This window comes from Rhincodon typus, chromosome 13, assembly GCF_021869965.1.
Source record: "Rhincodon typus isolate 14 chromosome 13, sRhiTyp1.1, whole genome shotgun sequence".
NCBI lineage: Eukaryota > Metazoa > Chordata > Chondrichthyes > Orectolobiformes > Rhincodontidae > Rhincodon > Rhincodon typus.
This window is the reverse complement of record NC_063344.1, coordinates 336,774-364,366: the sequence shown is the minus strand read 5'-3', so window position 1 is coordinate 364,366 and position 27,593 is coordinate 336,774. Positions and strand designations below refer to the sequence as shown.

The window sequence follows — 27,593 nt, the reverse complement described above, 5'->3', positions numbered from 1 at the left end:
AGGCTGACGTTTCGGGCCTAGACCCTTCATCAGATTTTCTGATGAAGAGTCTCGGCCCAAAACGTCAGCCTCCCTGCTCCTGTGATGCTGCTTGGCCTGCTGTGTTCATCCAGCTCTACACCTTGTTATCTCAGATTCTCCAGCATCTGCAGTTCCTACTATCTCTAAAACAGGAATGGAGTTATTTTGACTGAAGTAGTTAAAAGTGCAGTTTGAAATATTCATGAGAATCCCAAACTGAATTTCCCACTGCTCTTTCATCTAAACAGATTGATCACCAGCTGGCAAAAAACTGCCAGAACTGTGGTAGAATTTTAAACTGGGTGGATTTCATGTTAATTCTCTCTCTCAGCTATAAATAAATGGAGTGGTGATAAATGAAGTGCTCCAGACTATTGATTGCAAGCTTTGCAATTCTTAAGTCACTTCTATGAATTGAAAGAATAGGCATAGAAATTCTTTCTGATTTATGTACAGTAGTTCAAAGCTAAAGTAATATAGTTACCTTGGTAACTAAAATATGTTGTGTGATGGCCTTTTTCAATTTTATGTAACATGTTTTACTGATATTCATGTGATAATGTGGCCAAGGGTCCATCGGCAAAATATTATGGTTTTCTTAAGATGGATAAAATAATTATAAATCAAAATGATAACTGAGATGATTAGAATGTGAATTTAAGGGCTATGGATCATTATTAGAGTTTATATTTGCAATGATGCAGAGCTTAAGCTGCCATAAGCCAAATAGACAAATGCTATGTCATAACTTGATTATAGGCTAATAATTTGCATCTTAGCTTAAATGTCCAGATAGCCGACTGGTTCTGCTGCATACACTCCCAGTAGTTTACTTGCTATTTTTGCATTTTTCTACAAAACTTAAAAAGTACTCTTAACATCTACAAATGTTGCACTAGCCTGTTTGTATTAATTGCTGAGATCCAGCTTGACATGGTCACACAAACAACACTTGTTGAATGTAATCATATAAATATTTTCTATAAATATATTTCCAATCAGAGATGTTATTACACACCTCTGGAACCAGTAGTACTTGATCCAAGACCTCCTAGCCTGCGGGTAGCGACACTACTAGCATAGCACAGGACCATTAATATCGATAAATTGATCCAAGGCCACATTCAGGAAATCTCATTGGTAATTACCAATCACACATTCTTTTAAGTGTGAATGATATTCACCTGTACGCAACCTAATTGCTGCTGATTGGCATGTCGCTGATCATCTCCTTTGACAGAATTCTTACCCAGAGTCACTAAAGTTGGGCTGGATATTGGTAGAGATTTGTTTAGGTCTAATTTTCTGAAGAAATGTTGACACCTCTGCCCTGCAACCATTCTGGAAACCCTTTTTCTTATGCACTGAAGAAAAATGAAGAACGATGTATCTTGGAATAACATTTTTGATAAGCTTTCCATATCCGGCTGCACACTGTCACTTCAGCTCCAACAGCTGGTTCTAGGCTGGCATTTGCTGTACTCACAAGTAGTCTTCCTTGCTATAGTTGCCGCCTCTTACTATTCTTCCTTTGAGGTTAACTTGTAAGAGTGGCTCGCACTGTACTGTTCATCAGTATAAGTTAACGCTTAGTGACTGAACCCTCCTGCCTCCAGTCTATCACTACTGACCTTCTGGCATAATGGGACAGGCGCTCACAACTTTAACTTAATTACTAAATAGTTATGCCAGAGTAAATCCCTTTGCTAAATTAACATTCCAGCAAATAACACAAATTACAATCTTGAAAGATTTTATGAGTTTGAGTACACCTCTTTTTAGTACAATCACTAAAATTAATTTCCCTCTCATTCTCCATTACTTTACTGCCAAAGGTGCATATTTAGAGTGCGCTGAATTATGTTATCCAACTGAAGGGTTCATTTTGAAAAGGAGAGAAGTTGCTTCATTTTAAAAAAATTGATGATTTTGATTTTTTTTAAAGAGATTTTAAAAACTCTTCATGTTAGAATTTTTGAGCTATGCTGTTAATTGGTTTTAATTACAAATTCAGAAATGTATGTAATTAATGCAGTATTGCTGAGCACATCATTTGGACACCTTGATAGATATTGGATTTCATAAAAGTAATTTTGTACTGGCACCGTGCAGGTAGTTTGACAACCTGTACAAAATAAAGGTTGTGCGAGAAGGTATAGAAAGTTGATTTTATTTAAATTTGCCTGTAATGAGTAGTACCAATGAATTCAGTAACATTTAAATAATATGTTCTAATTGGCTTTGTTAATACTCCAACACCAGCAGTAAAAGTAACCTTAGACGGTGTAACAACAATACCATCATCTTGCATTTACATAGTGCCCTTAATGTGGTAAAACATCTCAGGCAATTTACAGCAGCTTTAACAAAGAACATAAATTAGAAACCAATTAAAGAAAATCCTGAGCAAAATCTGGAACCAAAATAAATCCCACTAAACCACTGGAATAAATAAATCAGATGGCAGTAAATAAGTAGAAATTATGATGTTTCAGAATCTAGCTATCCTGGACATTACTTATTTGATGCTACATCTAGGTTTATGCCAGGAGAAGGGGAACAAACCTGGTGTCTTCAATCTCTCAAAAAAGTTGCAAGAATTGATTTGAGGCTTTCCTATTTACTCTGATGTTTGAACTTTTGAAAAAAGTCTCATCAGCAGACATGCAAACAATATCATTTGTCATTTGTAAACAATTATGGCAGCTGAAAGAGACACAATTTGTGGATTGTAATTTATTTTTGTATTTTGGTCCTACTCCCTAGTTCCGCTTGCCTGATCAGAGAGTTTGGGTAAGTTCGTCTGCTTATAATTCCAAACCATAATTCATAAGGATCAGAATGAAAGCTTTATTAAATGCTACATAACTCACAATGATTTAAAATCCCCCACATCCCTTCCTACCCTCTACAAATAAAAATGTAAATGTTTGCCATTTCACTTGATGATCAGATTGCATTACCATAATCACAAGCACTATTTAAGTAATTCACACAGTGCGCTAAGTTATAAATCACTCCATCTGGTAACTCAAACGATAACAGGGCCTCTCAAAAGCCACTTGTATTTATTCCTGTCACCAACAGATTAGATCCCTGAATAGCAGAGTTTGCAATAATTGCTTAGTCCATTGTTGATCATATCTTTACTTTCACAAAAGAAGGTTAAAAATATTTGCTTTTGTCCAATAATGGCGACGTCTGCATACTTGATTTGTGCTGGGAATAGAGTTAAATGCTGAATTGCATCAGTACAAGGTTAACAGCCTCAGTGGGATTAGAAGGGGGTGGCATTATTTCCTTATTCAGACATATGGCTGTTGATAAGATCAGTGATTGTGAGAAAGTAAATCACAAATTATTCAGCTGCTAAGTAATATTGTCATTCACTGATATTAAGTATGTCTTACATCTATATAGGGCAGTAACTTCTGTGATTTCACTCCCTGGGGATCATTGAATAAATATGTTGGGGCTTTTTAAGCTGTTTGATTTGATATGAGCTTTTATCAAACTAGAACTTTATAAAAATAATATTTTCCTCTTCAATGTTTCTTTGGAATTTGAAAAGTCAATCTAAATCTGATCACATCATCATGGTTAATATAACCAATTACTTTATATTGTAAATGTGAAGGGTCTTAATTTATTCCTCATCTGTCTTGATCTAGTAAAGGGGCATTGCTGGTAAGAATGCTTTACATTATGATTTTTTGCTGCCCAGTGAGGTTATCTGGATTTTGTTATAATGAGATAAATGACTGTTAAACCCAAAGCATCACAGATGGGTTACTCTACTGTCTAAGATTACAGCATCCCCATTTTTTTCCCCCTGGAATCCTAAAAGAAAGCTTTACTTTCTGCTAAAACCAATTTGATTTCTTAGTGATTCCTGATTAGACTTACTGTCACTTGAATGGCAATGCAACTGATCTGGTCATTACCTGTAGCATTCAAAATAATGTTTCCAATTCTGCCTAATAGACTGATCAGAGCATTCCTTTCTCTCAGAATATTTGAAGGTTAAACACTCTGAATGTTCCTCACTTCATCTTGCCATTAGTAAGATTAACTCTAAAAGTTATTAAAAATTAGATTTAAATATATCTGCTGTTCATACTGTTGAATGTTCAACAATATTAACTTCAAATGAATAGAACATACAAAAATGACAAACATTAAATGTAAGATGATATCTACCAAAAATGTTTTATCTGTTAAAAACAATGCCTTTCCTTCATTTCATTCGGTCCTCACTGGTGTAATTATTTTTTTTTAAATAATTATGATTGCCCCTTACTGACAAATGTGATTTTGAACTATTGCAGAAACAAAAGTGATGATTGTTTGATTGATTTTTAATTTCTGGAATTTATCTCTAAAGAGATATTGCAGCAAATTTAAAACATTGTTAAAATGATAGCAACTGTACCTTCCTTATTAAGTTCAGAGAGTCATAATCAAGACTTTTAGCAAGGATTATTGAATGTATTCCAGCTTCTCTTATGATGTAATGAACACTGCTGAGATATCCACCTCCCATCAACCTTCTCCTGAACCCTACCAATCATATTAACATTAAATCCCCCTCTCAGCAGATGGATATTACACTGCTAAAAATGGGTCGGCATAGTAACTACACATTTTATTTAGAAAAAAAACTGTTCCTGTTCTCAGTGTGATTTATTTCCAAACCATTATCCAGAAACTGCTCTTGAGTATGAATTATTAATAAAATAACTTCCTATGTATTCATTATCCTTTCCTTTAACTAGTACTGTAAGAACTTGCTACCCATTTGTCATAACTAGGTGTTGCAGGTTAAAGGTTTCATTTTTTGCAACGTTTTAATTATTATCCAATCATTTTAAATTGTTTCAATAGATTTGCACTCATGTTTAAAAAATCATTTTGTCTGTAAATATGTTCATAATATATACAAACAGTAAGTAAATATAATTTCAAATCTCATCTTGCATATAGCATCACATAGAATATAATATATATTTACAAATCTGTGGGTTGACAAAACAAGAGTTGGGGGCTGGGTAGAATTCCCTTGTAACATACAGCAGCATCATTATTACCAATGTCTGCCCTTTGATCTGTGATGTCAGCATCCTTCATATTGACAAATGTGCTGTCCAGTTGCATTGTGCAGGGAATGTTTTAGCAGCTATGAATGATTATGAATCAAGCCTGAGAGCAGGCAGACCTTAGTGCCTTCCAGTGCTTTCACATTTGCTGTGTGACAAGTAAATGCATCTAGACTTTCCTTGGAGATTTTCAAATGTTTGATGAAAGACATTTCACAAATTGGCAGAGGTGCCTTGTACAATGCAATTTGTAACTAGCACCGAGAGTTATAGTGTGAAAGGGAGAGGGTGGGCGGCTGGAGCAGTCCACAGGTTATGGAATAAAGATACTTACTGTAAATGTAAACAATTAATTCGGGAAGTATAAATACATCAGCTTCCATTGCAAAAGGAAGGGCCAAATCAAAAAGAAACATCACTGATAATTCCCCACTGCACAAGATAATTTATCAACAAACTGTAAGATCTAATTACATGATATTCTTAAATAGTCATCTCAGTGGCAAGAAAATACATCTGGTTCAAAATGTGTCAGTAATTTTGCAAGCCCTCGATTACTTGGCTATACAGTTGAAAAACTAATACCTGTATTTTTAGTTGAAGTGTGACACTTAAAAACATATAATTTCTTTCTCTTCCCTATCTGTCAGATGTCAGCGATTGAGAACATGGCCGAGAAGCTGGAAGGTTTCAGTGCACTCAAGCCAGAGGCCAATGACCTCCTGCGGTCTGTGCCTTCAATGTTTGATTTTAGGGCTCCCCCGTCTGTCATTCCTGAAAGCCTACTGCGAAAAGGGAAGGAGCGGTATACCTGCAGGTAACTTTGGTTTCCACACATGGCAAAATAAGATAGCAGTAACATTTTAATAATTTCCATTCATCGTCTTCCACAACTGCCATAACAAAATAAAGAAAATGGCAGTCATAATTTGTCGTAACAAGATTTAAAATTGAGAAGGTATAATTTGATTAAAGTCTTCCAAAATTAAATGGTCAAATTTTATATTCTCAGTTAACTGAAGCCAATCATCAGCATACATTTTCACAGTAGTCGTAATACAAAAACAGAAATTTCTGGAAAAACTCAGCAGGTCTGGCAGCATCTGTGGAGAGAAAGCAGAGTTAATGTTTCAGGTCAAGTGACATTCCTTCATTGGTTTAGTTCTGAAGAAGGCTCACTGGACCAGAAAAGTTGACCCTGTTTGCTCTTCACATATGCTGCCAGACCTGTTAGTTTTTCAGCAATTTCTGTTTTGGTTTCTGATTTCCAGCATTTACAGTTCTGTTGGCTTTTTGTTCAGTGGCAGTGCGATAATGAGTAACTGAGCTTGAGCTTTTGATTAAGTGAATTGGAGCTTCAATATCAACCAAAAGATTGACGTTAGCACTGCTTAATAAAGGAATCTAATTACCACATTGAGGAGAACATCATCACTCCTGGTGTATCCTTTCATTGCAAACTATCTGCCTTCCTGGTAAAATGATGCCACTCCTCAGCAAAGCTTAGTACCACCTGCATCATTGGCAAGTTCCTGACTATTAAGCATGTTCATTTTCAATGACATAAGTCAGAAGTCACACGACAACAGATTGTAGTCCACAGATTTACTTGAAATCACAAGCTTTCGAAGCACTGTTCTTTCGTCAGGTGAAGTCACCCAACTAAGGAGCAGTGCTCTGAAAGCCTGTGACTTCAAATAAACCTGTTGGATGAGAACCTGGTGTTGTGTGACTTCTGACTTTGTCCATCCCAGTCCAACCGGCACCTCCACATCCTCCCACCACTGTGAGTGTATTCATGGTAAAGATGACCATGGACATTATGGCTTCTCTATAGAGAAAGCTAAAACTATATGTAATATAAATGTGAAATGCTAGAAATACACAGCCTGCCAGGCATAATCTGTTGAGAGAAATAGGTTCAACGTTTCAGATAAACAACCTTCCACAGAAACTAGTAACTCAATTGTGAGTTAGGTTGTTTAGCAGATACGGGAGAAACCTTTACAACTAAACATGACTGAGATGATGGGCTGGATTTTTGCTCCCAAGGTGGGTAGCGCAAGTTGGTAATTTTGCTGACCTGCCACAATTCCCTGTGGAGAGAACTCCCCCTCGGATTCCATTTACACTCCAAGGGCCAGTACAAGGTGGAGTTAGATCTGTCACCCATGGACGGAAATCAGCTGTGGCCACAGGCTACCAGATGTTGAGGATGACTGTTTAAAAGGTCCTCATTCATGATATTTTAGACCCTTTAACACTCATCCTACACCCTATCACCCCTTAGCCACTATGAAATCTTATGTCAATTCAAGCCTCTGACCCATCCCATGGCAAGTTATGGCCCCCCTGCCAATATAATGCAAATGGCAACCCATCTTGCTCTTCCTTGCACCATACCCACTTACTGAATGCCTACTATAGGAAAACCTCAGAAGCTGTGTTGAGATGAAATGAAATAAAGGTGTAAGTATCTATTACAGATTTCACACTATTAAATAATGACACACACACACTCCCATTCATGGAAGTCTATTAAATTTGTTTAAATTACCTCAAGCACTTAATTCTTTATTTATAAAAATTGAATTTACAACTGTACTTGTGACCCCATATCAAAGACAATTAAACAGCTTTTTAAACTGTCAAACTGTGAAATTAAGACCCCCTGCTGAGATAATTGTAGATTATGAAAAACAGCCAACCATTGATCATGACGTAATGAGCCAAATCCTCCATTTCCCAGCAGAGTGAGGGCGATGAAGCTAAAACTGAGGGACCCTTTCGGTCCCTCCCCTGCACTTTCTGTATCAAGCATCAGGTGGCTAATTAATAGTCATTGGAAGGAAAGAGACTAAATGTAATCATGTAGGAAACTTGGTCCCCACCCGTAATTCCTAATGCTTGCAGTTTGCAGTTATTAGCAGGGTTGGTTTTTCGTGCCTGTTTTAGATAACAAAAAATATTCAGCTCTTCTGACTTTGAATGAAGATAGAAATAGCATATTGTTGAAATTTTGTTGCAGTTAGATTCACAGTAGAATATGCATCTTCGTGTGAATATGTAACTTAGGGGTTCTGAGAACCAACACTATAGATGGGTAACAAAAAATGTGGATTGTTGGGTTGCTAACAAGCTTAATAGCTTATTAATTAATGATTTCAAAATTGAGAAGGGACTGCTGATTTCAGCACCTGCACATTTTCAATGTTATTGGAAACTGGCATGATGATATTGGGTGCTGAAGCAATGTCATTGTACTGAATATCTACCAGTACGAATGGTGGACAATGCACCCATTTTGGGAGAACAAAATTTTGCTGAATCTTGGCTGTTAGGGAAATATTAACAATCAGTTATTGTAAGATTTATTTTCAACTTCAATCCAAACAGCCTGTGCTTTATAACTTTTAAAGGACTGGAGATTTAAATAATTTTACATATTAAGGTTCTTTTATCTCTCAATGACACAGGCAGTTTTTTTTATTGTTATTATTTTTATAGAGGATTTAAATACTTTCACAACTTGTCAATTCCATAGACTTTATCCTCTCCTCAGTGGCATTTACATCTACTCTAAATATTTGTAACACTCAAACTGTTGAATAAGACCTTTGCAAAGAACATAGGCTTTATTTGATCTTAGCACTGGGTTTAGAAAGCTCTGCTGGTTTTTATTTGAACATGTCAGTTACACCCTTTCCCATACTGACAAAACTCCCCCTACCTCCAGTGCTCAGTAGCATCAGTGTGTCCCATTTATAAGATGCACTGCAGAAATTCACCAAAGCTCCTCCGACAGCACCCTCCAAACCCACAACCACTACCATCTAGAAAGACAAGTGCAGCAGATACATGGGAACATCACCACCTGCAAGTTCCCCACCAAGCCACTCCCCATCCTGAATTGGAAATATATCGCTGTTCCTTCAGTATCACTGGGTTAAAATCCTGGATTTCCATCCCTAATGGCATTGTAGGTCAACCGACAGCACATGGACTGCAGTGGTTCAAGAAAGCAGCTCACCCCCACCTTCCCGAGAGCAATTAGGGATGGGTAATAAATGATTCTTACATCTCACAAATTAATAAAATCTAACAAAAATGGCATTTGTTTGAAATCTGCTCCAAACTGAGGTGTTACCTGCCAACTCCACAAAAGTCAGCTTTATTAGTATTTAGGCTGATCATATCAAGTCCTGAAGTTACTATTGTTTGCTAAAATGGACTATTATTTTATTAATCACAGAGCTTGCTTACAAGACACAGACCTTTGAGTAAAAACACAATGGATTATTGGGTTAAGTTGTGATGCACATCAGTTTTGAAACAGTCATGATATTGTAGGGATCATTTTTACTTGGGACAGTAAATGAATGAAATAGTAGATCACCTTGATCACGTTGGTTTCAATGGAAATGAGAGATGTGTCAGTTCAATAGCAGGAGAAGATGCACTGGGCCAATGCCAGTCAGTGATGTGCAGCTGAAGATGGTTGCAAGGTAACAAAGGACAAAGCCACAAAAGAATCTGAATGAATGCAAGAAGATTTTGAAATTGAGGTGTTAGGGAACCAAAAAAGGTTGCCAGAATAGGTGAATGGGATTTAGGTAGTGATATTCTGAACAAGTTAGTGTTGTGTAAGGTATTTGGGCAAGAATAGTTGAATCAGGGACTGAGAAAGTTGCAGATGGGTGTTTCAGATGCAGTGGGGTTGAAATTAGAGCAGCCCTAGATAATGAGCTGGTATTGAGGGTTGAAGCTTGATCCAGAGTGGAGCAATGGAATGCATTTGTGCACTGTCAGATTCACAAACAAACTGCATGGTTAGGGGTCAGAAGGGGAATGGAGTTCCTGGTGAGACCAAAATTTATTATCTAACTTTTCCTTCCAATGTTGCGCTGCAAAGCCTCCCACATACCATATGTTGATTTGCCCTTAAACATCTGCCTCCAATCAATATTCTTCAGTTTCTGCCTAATATTGTTGTAATTAGCGTTCCCCCAATTTCGCACCTTCACCTGACAACTACACTTATCTTAATCCATCAGTATGTTAAAGCTTACTGCATTGTGATCACTGAACCCAAGCAGCTCCCCTACTGAGACGTTGACCACCTGGCCAGGCTCATTCCCCATTACTAGGTCCACGGCCCCTTTCCCAGTTGGACTGTCTACATACAGTTTCAAGAAGCCCTCCTGGATGCTCCTTACAATCTCTGTCCCATCCACACCCCAAGCACTAAGTAAGTCCCATTCAATATATGGGAAGTTAAAATCACCCACAAAAACAACCCTGTTACTTTTACATCTTGCCAAAATCTGCCTATATCAGCTGTGATATGCTCATGAACAAGTAGTGCAACTCCCCTACCCCTTTTACATCCCCCTCTATCCCACCTGAAACATCTGTATCCTGGAATGTTAAGGAGCCAATCTTGTCCCTCCTTTAACCAAGTCTCTGTAATAGCAACAACATCATAATTCCAAGTACTAATCCAAGCTCTAAGTTCATTTGCCTTACCTGTTACAATTCTCGCATTGAAAGTGCTAGTATAAACTACAATATCATGTAAATACTACCACACAGTTACAAACTTCAGTTGACTTGATTCCTAAACCTCCAGAATGTATCTGAGCTGTTCCTTATTCTGAAAAACATCACCTGACATTGGTATAACCCATTTGGTACAACAAAAATAGAAATTGTTTCAGTCCTTGATGTTAATGGCATTTGCTAGTACCCCTTCAATAGATCAATCTTAGAAAGGAATGAAGTATTGCCAAACCCATCAATACAAACTTCCAATTGTGAAATTGAATATGGATCTGTTTTGGTGACCTCATTTCCCTTCTATAACCTAAAGAGAATCAATACATAACCTTCATTGGTCAGTGCATTAAGTATAGGAGTTGTGAAGTCATGTTGCAGCTGTACAGGACTTTGGTGAGGCCACTTTTAGAATACTGCATTCAATTCTGGTCTCCCTACTACAGGAAAGATGTTGTTAAACTTGAAAGGGTGCAGAAAAGATTTGCAAGAATGTTGCCAGGATTGGAGAGTTTGAGCTATAGGGAGAGGATGAATAAACTGGGCTATATTCCCCGGAGTGTCAGAGATTAAGGAGTGACCTTATAGAGGTTTATAAATTCATAAGGGGGATGGATAGAATGAGGGTAGAGGAGTCCAAAAATAGAAGGTATAGGTTTAAGGTGAGAGGGGAAAGATTTATAAGGAACCTAAGGGACTACATTTTCATGCAGAGTGTGGTGTGTGTATGGAGCGAGCTCCCAGAGGTACTAGTGGAGGCTGGTACAATTACATAATTTAAAAGGCATTTGGATGGGTGCATGAATAGAAAGAGTTTAGACCGATATGGGCCAAATGATAGCAAATGGGGTCAAATCAGTTTAGGATATCTGGTTGGCACAGAAGAGTTGGACTGAAGGGCCTGTTTCTACGCTGTAAAACTCTATGACTATAACCGATATGAAGTCTCCTTGATCCATTCAGTTTAGAAACCAATACTATTTCCCTTTCAAATTCCAGCATTCCATACGAATGCGTCCGAAGTTGTTACAATGTAAACATCTTAGTTTCTGATTTTCACCTCCACCCTCAGCACCTACCTTTCTGATCTGAGAAGGAGACCTTGGACCAATCTCTGCCATCCATTCCTCACCCTGGCTACTTGCTTTCCTTTCACTTTCTCATTTGCTATCCTTTAAAAATTCAGTAGAGTGATGGAAAAAAAGATTTAGTGTTTTGGATCAGCTTATAATTGTCAACCATTATTGCTGCTTGTCTAGCAGTTGTAACCATTTGGTCCTCAAGATGAATTCTTATGATAGAAGGTAGTGAGTTTTTAATTTCCTCAAAGAGACTAACCTCTCTGAGATCTCTATATATGGTTTCAGCTTTGAATGCTCCTATCCACCTGTCAAAATTACTTTATTTAGCACTTTCAAATTCAGTACGGATTTTCCCAGACTGCTTCCTTAAATTGTGGGCGCTTTTAATCACTAACTCATATGCAGCCTATAATAGTCTTCTTCATTGCATCGTAATCCTGAGAAACCTCCTCTGACAGTGAAGCATACATTTCTAATGCTTTACCTGTCAGTCAATCTTCTCTGCATGAGCAATGTCCAATCACCCAGTTCTCAATCACCCAATTCATTTGTTCAGACATTTTTTCAAATGACACAAAGAATGCCTCCCTGTCTTTTACATCAAATTTTAGTAGGGACCATACAAACTTAAATATTTCCTTACTGCACTTAAAATTATAGCTCAGATTCTTTTCACCAAGCCAGCATCAACATCTGTCTCATGTTTCAGCTGTATCATTTCATGCTAATATTTGTTCTACTTGTTTTCTCTTCTTGTTGCAATTCTTTTCTAGCTTTCTCATGGGGAGGTGATGACCTAGTGGTATTATTGCTGGACTGTTAATCCAGAGACTAGACAACATTCTGGAGACCCAGGTTCAAATTCTGCCATGGCAGATGGTGGAAATTGAATTCAATAAATATCTGGAATTAAGAATCTAATGATGACTATGGATTCATTGTTGATTGTTGGAAAAACCCATCTGGTTCCCTTTAGGGAAGGAAACTGCCATCCTTACCTGGTCTGGCCTACATGTGACTCCACACCCACACCAATGTGGTTGACCCTTAACTGCTCTCTGGGCAATTAGGGATGGGCAATAAATGCTGCCTGGCCAGGAATACCCACATCCCATGAATTAATAAAGGAAAAAAAAATCATTCCCATTGTTTTTCATTCCATTTCTGAGATCTCTTTTTTTTAAATCCTTTCTTAAACTGCTTTAATTGTAACTGACCATCATCTGATTCCAATATTTCATGACCAAAGTTCTCAGCCTTTTTGTACTTCCCTTAAACCCAGGTGCTGTGCTAGTAACTCAATTATCTTTTTAGCTCTGTCAGGCAATGCTACCTTCAGTTTACCCACCAAGTCAATCAACTTTGTTTTTTAAAATTTAAGGCTAGTAGGGACAACTCTGGCACCTGCAAGAAATATTTTCCTGTTTCCAGAGATAGTAAGAACTGCCGATGCTGGAGTCTGAGATAACACAGTGTGGAGCTGGAGGAGCACAGCAGACCAGACAGCATCAGAAGAGCAGGAAAATTGACGTTTCTTCAGAAGAAGGGTCCCGACCCGAAACATCAACTTTCCTGCTGGCCTGCTGTGCTCCTCCAGCTCCACACTGTGTTATTCCTGTTACCAGAGCCGTGTTTAACTGCAGTACAGAGCCAGGTGTTTTCTTTCACCTGTTTATTTACCAATCAACATCCAAATTCTCGTTGCATTTGTTTCCAATCCAGTTCCAGCCCACAAAACCCTAAACTTCCTAACAACTTGCTGGAATAGCACACCATAAACCTCACCCTGTTATTCCAGGAATCATACCAAACATTCAAGTTTTTTTAAGGTATGCACTGTTACCCAATTTTTTTCAGACCAAGGATAATAGAAAGCACAGACATAGAACATAGAACATAGAACATAGAACATAGAACATTACAGCGCAGTACAGGCCCTTCGGCCCTCGATGTTGCGCCGACCTGTGAAACCAATCTGAAGCCCATCTAACCTAAACTATTCCATTATCATCTATATGTTTATCCAATGACCATTTAAATGCCCTTAAAGTGGGCGAGTCTACTATTTTTGCAGGCAGGGCATTCCACGCCCTTACTACTGGGGGTTCTTGTCTAAACAAGAATTGTTGTTTCTTATAAATAATTAACTATAACTGTAAATAGATATAAACCATTAGCTTATAACATTACTAACTAAAACTCCAATCCTCTTGTAAGCTCCCTCTGTCACTCACCCAAGTGTGCACTGAGTGCTTCTTGGCTAAACAAGGGTGCTTTGGAGTTGGGTAAAACCAGGGAGCTTGGTGAGACAGGAAGTGGGTGAAGCTGAAAGACTGAGTGCGGTGCTCATTCTCAGTCCAGGCAGTTCAGAAAGTGTCACGGTCCCAATGCAAACAGAATGTTGGTAAATGATACCTGGAGAGTACTTTCTTACAGTTTTTCAAGCATAATATATTAGCTTTAATAAAGATTGGAGATAAAAGAAGTGTTTGAAATGGAAAAGGGTCCCTAGCTTAATTAATTCTCTTAAAGGGAGTAAGTAGCTTAATCTGGAGAGAAGTCTTGACAGTTGACCTCAAACCTATGGTGCACTCCTCTTGCGCCCTGTGGTAAGTAAGAGAAGCTTCCAGTGTCCCTGAAGACTATGTGAGTAAGATGTGTATCCAGCTGCAGCTACTGGCTCACTATTCTCTGGAGCTGGAGCTGTGCGTGGACTAACTGTGGAGAATCTGCTACGCTGAGAATTTCATGGACAGCACATTTAGTGAGGTGGTCACACAGCAGCTGGGGGTCACACAGGCAAAAAGGCAATAGGTGACCATCAGACAGAGTAAAAGGCTCAGGAAGGAAGTACAGGGGTCCCCTGTGGTCATCCCCCTCTCAAACAGAAATACCGCTTTGGATACTGTTAGTAGGAATGGCAAATGGCCTCTTGGGAGAACAGCATCAGCCAAGTTCGTGGCACCACAGGTGGCTCTGCTGCACTGAAAGGGAGGAAAACGAGTGGCAGTTCTGTAGTGATAGGAAATTCAATAGAAAGGGGCCCAGACAGGCTCTTCTGTGGATGCAGATGTGAATCCAGGATGATATGTTGCCTTCTTAGTTCTAGGGTCAGGGATGTCTTGGAGCAGCTGTAGGACATTCTGGATTGGGGAGGTGAGCAACCAGTGGTCATGGTATACATAGATACCAATTATACAGACAAACAAAAGGATGAGGACCTAAAAGCTAAATATAGGAAGTTAGGAGATAAATTAAAATGCAGGACCTCAAATGTAGTAATCTTAAGATTACTCCCAGTGTCATGTGCTCGTGAGAGCAAGAAAAGGAGGATAGATCATATGAATGTGGTTGGAGAAATGATGTACCAGGGAGGGGTTTAGATTCTTGAGGCATCGAGACTGTTTCTGGGGGAGATAGAACCTGTACAAGCCTGGGTTGTACCTATGCAGAGCTGGGACAAATATCCTCACAGGGGTTTTTGCTAGTTCCATTGGTGACGTTTCTAAACCAGTATGGCAGGGCAATGGGAACTAAAGTACAGGCTCAGATGGGTCAGATGCAGATCAGGAAATGGGAGAGACAACATTAGTTAGTGATGTAATCAGTGACTCAGAAAGACAAAAGAAATGAGAATTAAAAAGTGTCCAGTAAAGGAAATTGACGGGGTTGAGCTGCTTATATATCAATGCAAGGAGTATTACAAACAATGCACTAAGGGCTCGAATAGACACATGGCAGCACAATGTCATTGCTATAATGGAAACCTGGTCAAAGAAGGGGCAGCTCACCATCCCTGGATATAAAGCTTTCACGCAGGATAGAGTGGGTGACAAAAAAGGAAAGAAGATGCAGCAATATTGATTAAAGGATCAGCTACAGTTGTAAGAAAGGATTATATACTAAACTGGTTAACAAATGAGGCTTTATGAGTTGAGCTTAGAAACAAAAAAGGGGCAGTCACATGACCAGGAGTATACCATAGACCCCCAAGTAGTGCCAGGGAGAATAAGAAAGCAATAATAGTAGGAGACTTTAAGTATCCCAATAGCAAATGGGTTTCAAACAATATGAATGGCATTGAGGGTGAAAAATTCATGTGCTGTGTCCCGGCCATTTTCTAAAACAATACATGACAAGCCCAATGAGAGGAGAGGTAATTCTGGATTTAGTTTTGGGAAATGAGGATGGGTAAGTGGGTGAAATGAAAGTGGGCGAGTTATCAGGGATAGTGATCACAATTTGCTTAGAGTTAGTATTATGGAAAAGGACAACGATAAATCACGAGTAAAAGTTTTAATCTGGGGGAATGGAAATTTCACAAACCTTAGAAGTGATTTGGTTGTGGGGGACTGGACAGGACAGCTTAAGGATACATCAGTGATAAACCAGTGGGAGGCGCTAAAAAGTGAGATCCTTAGGGCACAAAGCAGACATGTCCCCTCCAAAAAATAAGAATGGTACTGCCAAATCTAGACCCCCATGGTTGTCTAGAAAAATACAGGGAAAGATTAAACAAAAAAGAAGTCATAAAAACTCAACATTGCAGATAGCTGAGAGGAGTACAGAAAGTACAAGAGATCAATTAAAAAAAGAAATAAGGAAATCAAAGAGATGGCATGAAAAAAAAAATTAGCAAGCAAGATAAAGGAAAACCCAAAGATGTTTCACCAGTATGTAAAGAGCAAAAGGATAGCTAAGGAAAAAGTGAGACCTATCAGAGATGAAGGAAGGGAACTTGTGTGAAGATGCAGAGGATATCACGCAAACTAGCCTTCCATCCATTGACTCCATCTCCTGCTGCCTTGGGAAAGCAACCAACAAAATCAACGACATTCCCACCCCAGTACACTCTCTTCCAACACTTCCGTTAGGCAGAAGATAAATTTGAACACACGTATGAACAGATTCAAGAACAGCTCCTTCCCCGCTGTTATCAGACCTTTGAATGGACCTCTCAAATGTTAATGTGTGATCTCAGTCTCGACACCTTTTCTGTGGCTGTAACACTGTGTATTTTGCACTCTGTTCTGCTACCCTGATGCACTTTTTATGCTGTAATCTGCCTTCATAGCACACAAAACAACACTTTTCACCGTATCTCTGTATATGTGACAACAATAAATCAAACAAACAAAATATGGGAAGAATTTTAAATGAATATTGGTCTCCATCTTCACAAAGAAAATGATATAGTGATCCAAGAGAAGCAGTATGAAATATTGGATAAAATAATGATAATGAAAGAGGAAGTGCTAGGGGAGCTGGAATCTTTGAAAGTGGATAAGTTGCCAGGGTCAGATGGATTATTCCCTAGGAGGTCAGGGAGGAAATAATGGATGCCCTGAGGATTGTTTTCCAGTCTTTGCAAGGCACAGCTAAGGTGCTGGAAAAATGCAAATGTGGTTGCTTAAAAGGATACAAAGGAAATGGTAAACAATTATAAGCCAGTTAATCTTACTTCAATGGTAGGCAAATTGTTAGATTCAATAAACACTCATTTTGGAAAGGCATGGACTAGTGAGGGATAGACAGCTTAGCTTTGTTAAGGAAAAGTCATGCCTGTCAAATCTGTTTGCATTCTTTGAGGAACTGATAAGTAGGATTGATGAGACATGTAGTGGATGTTGCCTACATGGATTTTAGTAAGGCATTTGACATAGTCCCACATGGCAGGCTGGGTGGAGAAAGTAAAAACTCATGGGATACAGTGCAATGCTGTTGAACTGGATCTAAGGTTGGTTTAGTAACAGGAAACAAAGAGTAATGGTCGATGGCTGCCCTTGCAAATGGAAAGTTGTTTCAGGTGCTGTTCCACAGGGCTTACTGTTAGGACCTTTGTTGTTTGTTTAATACATTAATGAGTTCATCTTGAACATGGGGCACAATTGGGAAATTTGTAGATGACTCAAAAATTGGCTGTGTAGTGGATAGTGTAGAGAATAGCTGTAGTCTCCAAAATGATGTAGATGGGATGGTGGAGTGGACAGAAAATTGGCAGATGGAGTACAACTCTGCTAAGTGTGAAGTAATGCATCAAGGGAGGTCAAACAGTAAAAGGAATACACAATAAATGTGAATACACTGAAAGGGGGAGATAATGTGAGAGATCTTGCTGTGCAAGTACACAGGTCCTTAAAGATAGCAGTACAGCGAGATAAGCTTGTAAAGAAGGCATATGGAATGCTCTCCCTCATTGGCAGAGGTATAGAATACGAAGTAGAGATATAATGATGAAACTATATAAGATACTGGTGAGGTCACAGCTGAAGTATTGTGTGCTGTTCTTTTCACTACATTAGAGGAAGGACATAATTGCTGTGGAAAGTGTGCACAGAAGATTTACCAGAAAGTTGCTAGGGCTGGAGGATTGTCACTACGAGGAGAGAATGGAGAGACCAGGATTGCTTTCCTTGTAACAGAGAAGGCTAGTTCCATGGTTCTACAAACAAATATATATAAATAAGGAAAATAATTTATTGGTGGAGGCAGAAGAACTGGAAAGTCGGTTCATTGGTCTGATATTGAAATGATCCTTCATCAATGCCCAATGTCCTTGGTGATCCATTATCGGTTTCTGGAAACTTTTACTGGTTTGTATGAAGTATAGAGTGACTGATTCACTTGGAAAACATTTCTGTGTAATCAATTCAGAAGTCTTAGCAACTGCTGTAGAAAAGGAAACTGGTTTTCTTCAGGTATAGACTGAGCTTTTGACTGCAGAGAACAGGCAGTTTCGGGGCTGGGAGAAGATCTGATCACTTCCTCACTCTCTCTCACTGTCTCTCTCTCTCTGTGTCTTTGCATCTTGTTTCCAGCCCCAAGCCGTTCAGCCACATGAGAACCAATCATAATTGTTGGCAAGCAAAAAGTCTCTGCCACTGATAACTGTCACTGGTTAACAGACTAACCAACATCTTGTTGCCAACAAGAGCTGCATCAATACACAGCTGCTGATGGTCTGCAATCTGAACTTCACTTCCTGGTTGTCCAAACAATAGTTTACACAATGCCTACCATTGGACCAGGTTAATTGCTTTTGAAACGGCAGCCACTGTTTCAAACACTGGTGTTTAAAACAACTCTTTCTTGTTTCGGTCCCCAGTTTTTAAAAACACAAAAATTAAAATGCACGATCCTTACAATAAACTCCTTCAACGTGGTTTAATGTGAACATTTTGGAAGATTTCTAGCCTGAGCTGTGCTGTACCCCTCAGGAGGTAATTGCAATCTGATGTGTTCTATGTTATTTTGATAGTGGTCTACTGAATACCGGACCCACTAAAAACATTGTACACTTGCTATGTCAGTATTCTTACTTCAATCTGATGAGGACTGTATTTACTGGTGAAACTCCAGCTTCTCTGGTACTACACCCAGTAAACAAATTGGGAGACTGCTTGGGTTGAGTTATTTATTCATGACTAATTTTATCATCTGCGAATTGTGTACTTGGAGGAGAATCAAAAGGTTTTACTTGTGTCTTTTTCTTGTTTTGTCTATATATAATTATATAATTTCAGAACACAAATATTATCCACATGTGGTTTTTGAGAGGAACACAAGGCACTGAGTCACTAACATAAATATAAATTGCTGGAAAAACTCAGCAGGTGTGATAGAATCTGTGGAGCTAAGTAAAATTAATGTTTCTGGTCCAATGACCCTTCCTCAGAACCCCACTCACTTGCTGTTTCTGGATGATGGGATGTGTTTTTTATTCATTTGTGGGATGTGGGTGTCGCTGGCTGGCCAGCATTTATCCCCCATCCCTAGTTGCCCTTGAGACGGTGGTGGGGAGCTGCCTTTTTGAACCGCTGCAGTCCACCTGCCACCTCTAATGCCATTAAGAAGGGAATTCCAGGATTTTGACCCCGTGACAGTGAAGGAACAGTGGTCTATTTCCCAGTCAGGATGGTGAGTGACTTGGAGGGGAACTTGAAGGTGGTTGTGTTCCCATTGTATCTGCTGCCGTTGTCCTTCTAGATGGAGGTTATCATGAGTTTGGAAGGTGCTGTCTGAGGATCCATGGTGAATTTCTGCAGTACATCTTGTAGATAGTACACACTGCTGCTACTGAGCGTCGGTGATGGAAGGAGTGGATGTTTGTAGACATGATGCCAATCAAGCAGGCTGCTTTGTCCTGGATAGTGTCAAGCTTGTTGAGTGTAGTTGGAGCTGCACCCATCCAGGCAAGTGAGGAGTATTCCATCACACTCCTGACTAGTGCCTTGTAGGTGGTGGACAGACTTTGAGAAATCAGGAGGTGAGTTACTTGCTGCAGTATTCCTTGACTGACCTGCTTCTGTAGCCACTGTGTTTATGTGGTGAGTCCAGCTGAGTTAATGATAACCCCCATGACGTTGATAGTGTGGGATTCAATGATGTTACCACCATTGAATGTCAAGGAGTGGTGGTTAGCTTGTCTCTTATTGGTGATTGTTATAGCTTGGCATTTGTGTGGCACAAATGCTATCCTCTTCAATTAGCAATTCACCAATCTCCATTCTATAATTGTAATGAAATGATGAGCACAGACTAAAACCTCACTTCAGGCAAGGAGGGAACATCAAATTGGATCACTTCAGGTAATCTTACACACCTCCCAGTTGCACTGTTTTAGAGTGACATTGGTGGGGACCCTGTAAGAAATTATATTTTTAATGATGATGAATAGAGGAAAGAGAAAGACTTCATTGAAATCAGTCTGAAATAAGGGAGTATTGGTACAAAAAAGCAATTGGGAATGTACAATTGTGTGCCTTGTGCGCAGGGAGCTTGAGCATTTCTGAAAACCCCCTTTTGCTCCTGATTTCAGGAGGTGACAGCCAAAGTACTTATTTGCCAGGAAAAGCTCTTTTCTGTTTCCTGCCTAATGACATTCAGATTGCTGTAATTAGAAAAAGAGGTTTCCTTTCAAGATGAAATTAACCACTCGAATCATTATTTATAAATAAATGGCATTTTAAAAAAATCTCTTTTCCTACTCCCTGTGCACCAAACAAAGTAATGCAGGATGGAATTCCATGTCTGTTCCTTGTAACAATCTGTCTGATCTTGTTTCTCTTCCCATAACAGATACTGTGGTAAGATTTTCCCAAGATCTGCAAACCTGACCCGGCACCTTCGGACACACACTGGAGAGCAACCTTACAGGTTAAAATAAGCATATTATTGGAAATTGGCAGAACATCCCAGCTCTAAGCTGTTGCCATGTAGAAGTTGCTTCCTTACTTTAAGTGTTCATCAGGCAGTTTTGAAAAACAGTCACACCCCTGAAGTTAAAGGACATGACCAAATGCAAGAAAAACTAATTTAAACATTGCACTACACAGCACACACTGAGAACTGTGGTGAATGCTAAGCTTCAAGGGATCCCATTAAATTGGCACAGCAAATAAAAAGGATATCGTGATGTGGATCATGTTTTACAAGCATATGAAACTTAACCAGCAACATGTCATTATTAAGTCTCTGAACCCTTAGACGGAGATGATAGCCAAGTGGTATTATTGCTGTGTTGTTAATCTAGAGACCCAAAGTACAAATCCTACCATGGCAGGTGGTGGAATTTGAATTCAATAAAAATCTGGAATTAAGAGTTCAATGATGACCATGAGTTGATTGTTGGAAAACCCCACCTGATTCATTAATGTCTTTTAGCGGGGTAAGCTGCCATCCACACCTGGTCTGGCCCGCGTGTGACTCCAGACCCACAGAAATGTGGTTGATTCTTAACTGCCCTTTGGGCTATTCGGGATGGTCAATAAATACTGGTCTAGCCGATGGTGCCCACATCTCATGAATGAATAAAAAACAAATCTAGTTCCATTGTAATTAAACATTTTAAAGCACAAATAGGAATGTTTGTGGCAAACATTACTTAATTATCATTACATTTCATTGAAAATTCATTAAACTCTCTTGCAGTAAGCTAGAACTTGTGTTAAACATACACTCATAACCAGAGAACGTCTCCCAAGCTTTGAGGTCCTTTGAGTTCTCATTGAATTCTCCATCTTGATTTTCTGGAATATTTTCCTGAATGTTATTCAGTAATCATATGCATTTATTCTAGCACTTTAATCTATGTGTAAATTACACCTATCCCTCAGAAACTTCCAGCAGTAAGCTGGAGCAGGATGATCATGACCAGAAATCTCAAAAGGTGTTTCGTCTACAAGCTGCTGGAAAACAGCCAATTACCCTCAGTCCCACTACGCGTGCGTATACACACACACACTCACGCACACTTCCATATTAATAGGATGTATGGCAGGTGATTGCAAAACAATCCCTCCACACTATTTCTGTGAACAGCAGGGGAGTTATCTGTAGTGTTCTGACCAGTATTATCCTTCAATTAACAGCCCAAAAACATTTTATCACGTCTTTATCTCATTGCTTTTTACAGAAAGTTTCTGTGTGTAAATTGGCTGCTGAGTTTTTACTTTACAACAGTAATCATGCTTCAAAAGTATTTTATTAACTGCAAATTGCTTTGGAACATTCTGTGGCCATGAAAGGCACTTTGTAAATGCATTTGTTTATTGAATGACTAGACCTTTCAGTAACTTATCCACTTGGTTACCCAGATTTTAATTGGTTTTATTATTATTTTTGCACAGCAATATCTCTAAATGCCTATTACATTGCCCATATTTTTTGCTCTGCTAAGTGTTCATACAAAAATATGACAATTGCAGGCAGGAAGAGACCAGTCTGTCTATCCCTTCTGATAGCCTAGGAGACAGCAAGAACTGCAGATGCTGGAGTCAGAGTCAATACAGTGTAGAGCTGGACGAACACAGCAGGCCAGGCAGCATCAGGAGCAGGAACGTCAATGTTTTGGGTTTATGCCCTTCATCAAGACTGTGCCTATTCCTTTGATAGCTTGGTCACCATGACCTAACACTTGTTTATGGTTAGACACTGCATAATTGCCACAAGCACCACAACTGTGCCCTACCGACAGCATCACCCAAACCCCATCCACTTCAGTTTGTTAACCTTTGGGGAAGCCAAAAATGCAGAGAAAAATTCAGGACAAATAAAGAGAAAAGAATTCTGGAAAATTCCTCTCCAACCTCTTCAGGCTAGTAAAACCTGTCTGAAAGATTGCAGGGACCATGTGGTATCTGTTAATCCACCTACCTTCTCTGTAGACTGTAACGCCTTACATTCACAGAAAGACAAAACCAGTAACACATGTGCAAATGTAACAAACAAATTGTGATAGATTTCCAATTTGTGCACCACAAAAGCCTCCTTTCCCAGCCCAAGCCCCAGGCTCCAAACTGGCATTGTAGCTCAGTAGTCCAATATAGAAACAATCTGATTCTCACTTCCACTTATTTGAAATGAAAATTAGACAAGTTCTGTAATGGCCAGCCAATCCACAACCTCAGTTTGGTGCACGGGCAGCCAGTTAACTGAAAATCTGCTTCATTATTTGACAATAATGAGTGGTGTTTAATTAATTTAATCTGCAGCAAATGCACATAATCATTTATCTGCTTCTAATTTACACTCCCTACCCTAACCCTTAGGAAAGAGAACAGGATTTTGTAACGTTTTTGTGTGTGCATGTAGCGTTTGCTTATGGAAAGTTTAGCCAAGGGCAACCTATGGTTAATGACTACAGAGATTCTTGTAACAGTAGAAAGATTCTAAAATGCTGTGCAATGCAAATTATAGAGTGCGCAATCAAAAATGAGATTTTCAACGATAAGACAGAGAAAAGTGATTTGGGACATTCCATGCGGACTGCTCCAAGGCTGTACCACTGTTGAATATGTGCGGCTGTGGGGAACCAGATCTGCACCCTCCATGGTTTATATAGAACTATAAGCATGATGTAGATTACATGTTTTCTAATGTTTTGTGAGACTGAAACAATTAGAACTGCATTAAATAATTTTCACACTGAAAAATCGCCATGCTTCATTATGTGACAGATGTATTTTTTGAAGCCATCAAGAGGAAGTAAGTTGAAAAATAAGGGTGATGAAGTCTGTTGGTAATCTGCCAGAAACAGCAGTTACTATAATTATTTTATGTCTGTGTAACAGCTTATGGAGAAATACAGTAAAGACTCAAGGGACTCCAAATGACTGGAGGGTATGAAAACTGATGCCTCAAGTACCAGCTTGATAGACTAAACTGCACACACTGGCACAGAATTAAACAGTTACTCTGTTTATTGCAATCTTTCTTGGAAGATAACAGTGCTTCCTTTGGGACTGGCAATTGAACAGGCTAATCGTGGAAGAAGAAAAGATGTAATCACAGGACATAATTTTGCATGAAAAATCTTGGCCTTGTTTGTCATTCTTTAGAAGCTGCATCACATGGGATAGAGCAAGCTGAACAATTGCTAAATGTGTCGTGTTACCAAAGACATTGAATCATAGAGGCCCTGCATACTCAAATATATAGTAAAAAAAGAAGCAAACACTGTGGGCCAAATGCCCTGATTATGTAACTTTCCACCTGAAGATTCTGTAGTTCATTACCTTTCAGAGCCCTTCATGTGTCTGTGTTATTCAATGTTGCATCTCCGTCCGTCTGTCTACTATGGAGGCATGAATCACAGAATTCCATAGAAACCACAGTACAGGAACACATCATACAGCCCAGTTAGTTCAAGTTATTGTTAATGATCATCCCACCATCCTACTTTATCTAACCCTGTCAACATATAGATTTAATTACTATTTGTCCAGAAAACTCAGTCAATTGCTTATTTTTAGAAGCCAGCTGTTTTTTCTAATGTAACATTGACTTTAACTGTCTCCCAGCTCCCCATTAACATCAGGTGAAAATGCAAGAGATCCAAAGGATCCAACATTTCATTGAGACCAACATTCATTTGCAGAGGAGTGAGGAAACTACTTATTGTTTCGCTCCCTGTCCTTTACTCTGGAGAAAATGTTTAATCAATCATCCATCAATTACTACACCCTGGGGCCTTAAAAGTATAGGTTAAAAATAAACAGCCTGACCTCACCATTCCTTTGCATGTGTAGATATTATAATTGATTCTGGATACCCAGTAGGCAAGGAGTACTAACCAAGATTTGTTAAGTGCACTATGTTAGTGTATATGGGTTGTAGAGTGTTCCGGCTACATTTCTGTGCATGACAATAAAAGCTGCTTCCTGAAGAGTGCCCAGTTTACCCATCTCTCTTGGTCTTCAAAAGGCAGCCAGTGAGCATGCTATAATTGTTGGAATAACATGCTTTGAACAGTATAAAAAATTATCTCAGATTTGAAATAATCTTGAAAGAGGTTTTCCAACAGTTATACATTTCTTTAAAATAAGCTATCCTTGCTTTGAGGTCTGTAATATTTCAAGATTATCTTATAGGACTCCATCTAAGTATAATTTAAGCACATTAAACTTACAAATTAGTTTGATTCTAGACATTATATTGTACAAGATCTCAATTGCTGACTTAATTGCTTGCTGTCCACTGTATTTTGTGTACTCTTTATCATTGAAGACAGACAGTTATACCACAAATAATTCTCGATCTTAAGAAATGTTACTCATCCAGGACTTTTTTTTAAAAGGTGTAAATACTGTGACCGTTCATTCAGTATCTCTTCCAATCTACAACGGCACGTTCGCAATATTCACAACAAGGAGAAACCATTCAAATGTCACCTGTGTGACAGGTGCTTTGGTCAACAGACAAATCTGGACAGACATCTGAAAAAACATGAAAATGGAAACATGTCAGGTATGCAACCAGAACTAAGATTTGAGCTTCAGCAGTGAGATTTGGCTTTGAACTTTTGGACTGTAGTATTTCTATGAAGTTTTTTTTACAAAGGAAATTAGCTTCCTAGGTTTAAGTATGGATTTCATACGTGCAGTGAAATCCCAATCAGAAGCTGATCACTTCCTGCAAAGGAAGGGAAAATGAGAGTGTGAGTTATCTCCATACGCACTGACTATGTGACACTGGACAGGAGAAGCAGGCCACCTCACTATCCTTTTTGTTCAGGAATGGTACAAAGACAGGAGACAAACAGTAAAATAGTTACAAATTTAATTGATATAGAACCTAATGTGTAGAAAAAAAGTCAAAGTCCTTTACTGAAGAATAATTGGATAAAGACAATAGATAATGAACCAAAAAAAGTAAATGTTGTTTGGAATTTAAGGAGAAGAGGAGATAGCACAGAAGAGCGAATTAATGAAGAAATTTAATAGGGTGGGTCCGATGCATGGCTGTAAAGACTTTTAAATGCAGAGATAAAAAATCTTAATTTTGAGGTGTTAGGAGACCAGGACCCAAAGTGGGTCAACAAAGATGGGGGATATCAGTGAGCTGCAGCTTCGTAGGATCTGAACAGCAGAATTCTGAATGAACTGAAGTTAATGGATGGTGACAGATTGGAGGGTAGCTAGTTTAGTATGGAAGTGATCATTTTAGAGGTGACAAGGGGATTAATGAGGGTTTGAGTTACAAATTACTTCCTGAAAATCAAGTGGTCCATGACTGTCTAGCAATAATGTAGGAATCAAATTGGGCCATTTAGCCCCTCAAATCTATTCTGCTTTACACTGATAACCTGACTGTTGCTATACCTTTGTCCCATTTCCTTTTAATGCATTTTAATTAACTGTATATTCAGATTTTGAATTTAGGAATTGATCCAGCATCAGGTTTCCTTTGTGGAAGAGAGTTCCAAACTTCAATCTTTTGCATCTAAAAATGTTTCCTAGTTATACTGTTTAAAGATCTTCTCTAATTTTTAGACAATGCCCCCTAGTCCAAGACTCCCCAGACAGCGGAAATGGTTTCTTTCTATTTATCCTAGCTGTTTCCTTTAACATCTTGAAAGTTTCAATCAAAGTCCCTGGGAATAGTAGAGATTTTGCAATCTCTCCTCATAATTTAATTTTGGAATTCAGGTATCATTCTGGTGTTCTGTTTCACACTCATACCATAGTAGTTACATCCTCCTTAATACATGGTTCCCAGAACTGAACACAGTGCTCCAGGTGAGATCTAACCAGGGCTTTGAATAGCTGAAGGGTGACTACTAATCGCTTGTATTCTAAACTTTTAAATATAAATGACAAACTTTTCTTTAGTCTTTCAGAAAATTTTGTGGGTCCATAGAATTGTAGAGATCGACAGAACAGAAAAGGGCCCTTCAGCCCATCGGGTCTATGTCAGTCAAAAACAACCACCTACCTATTCTAATCCTATTTTCCAGACTTGGCCTGCAGCACTGTATACCTTGGCATCACAAATGCACATCTAAATATTTCTTCAATGTTATATGTGTCTCTATCTCTATCATACTTATAGGCAGTGAGTTCCAGACTCCCATCATCCTCTGGATGGAAAGTTCTTTCTCATAAATCCTCATAAACCTTCTACCCATTACCTTAAATCCCTCCACCAAGGGAAAAAGTTCCTTCTTTGTCTGAGTTCTGAGGAAGGGTTATTCGACCTGAAACATTAACTCTGATTTATCTCTACAAATGCTGCCAGACCTGCTGAGCTTTTCCAGCAATTTCTGTTTTTGTTCCTTCCTGTCTACCCTACCTGAATCCCTCACAATTTTAAATATCTCAATCATGTCCTCTTTCAATCTCCTCTGCTCTAAGAAAAACAACCTCGGTCTGTCCAAACTCTCTTCATAAGTGAAACTCTCCATCCCAGGCAACATCCTCGTAAAAAAAAACAGAAGTTGCTGGAAAAGCTCAGCAGTTCTGGCAGCATCTGTGAAGAAAAAATCAGAGTTGACATTTTGATTCCAGTGACCCTTCCTCAGAACTCAGACACTGAGGAAGGGTCACTGGACCCAAAATGTTAA

At 38.9% G+C, this 27,593-nt stretch overlaps 1 protein-coding gene across 1 annotated transcript in view; it reads left to right on the top strand.

The window, feature by feature from the left end:
• mecom (MDS1 and EVI1 complex locus) overlaps nt 1–27,593 on the top strand; it is a 123,406-nt gene that overhangs the window by 68,609 nt on the left and 27,204 nt on the right. The window contains exons 6-9 of the mRNA XM_048604474.1: nt 2,788–2,814; nt 5,768–5,934; nt 20,831–20,908; nt 25,329–25,498. Of these exons, the coding sequence (XP_048460431.1) occupies nt 2,788–2,814; nt 5,768–5,934; nt 20,831–20,908; nt 25,329–25,498 (442 nt within the window). The remainder of the gene's footprint in view (nt 1–2,787; nt 2,815–5,767; nt 5,935–20,830; nt 20,909–25,328; nt 25,499–27,593) is intronic.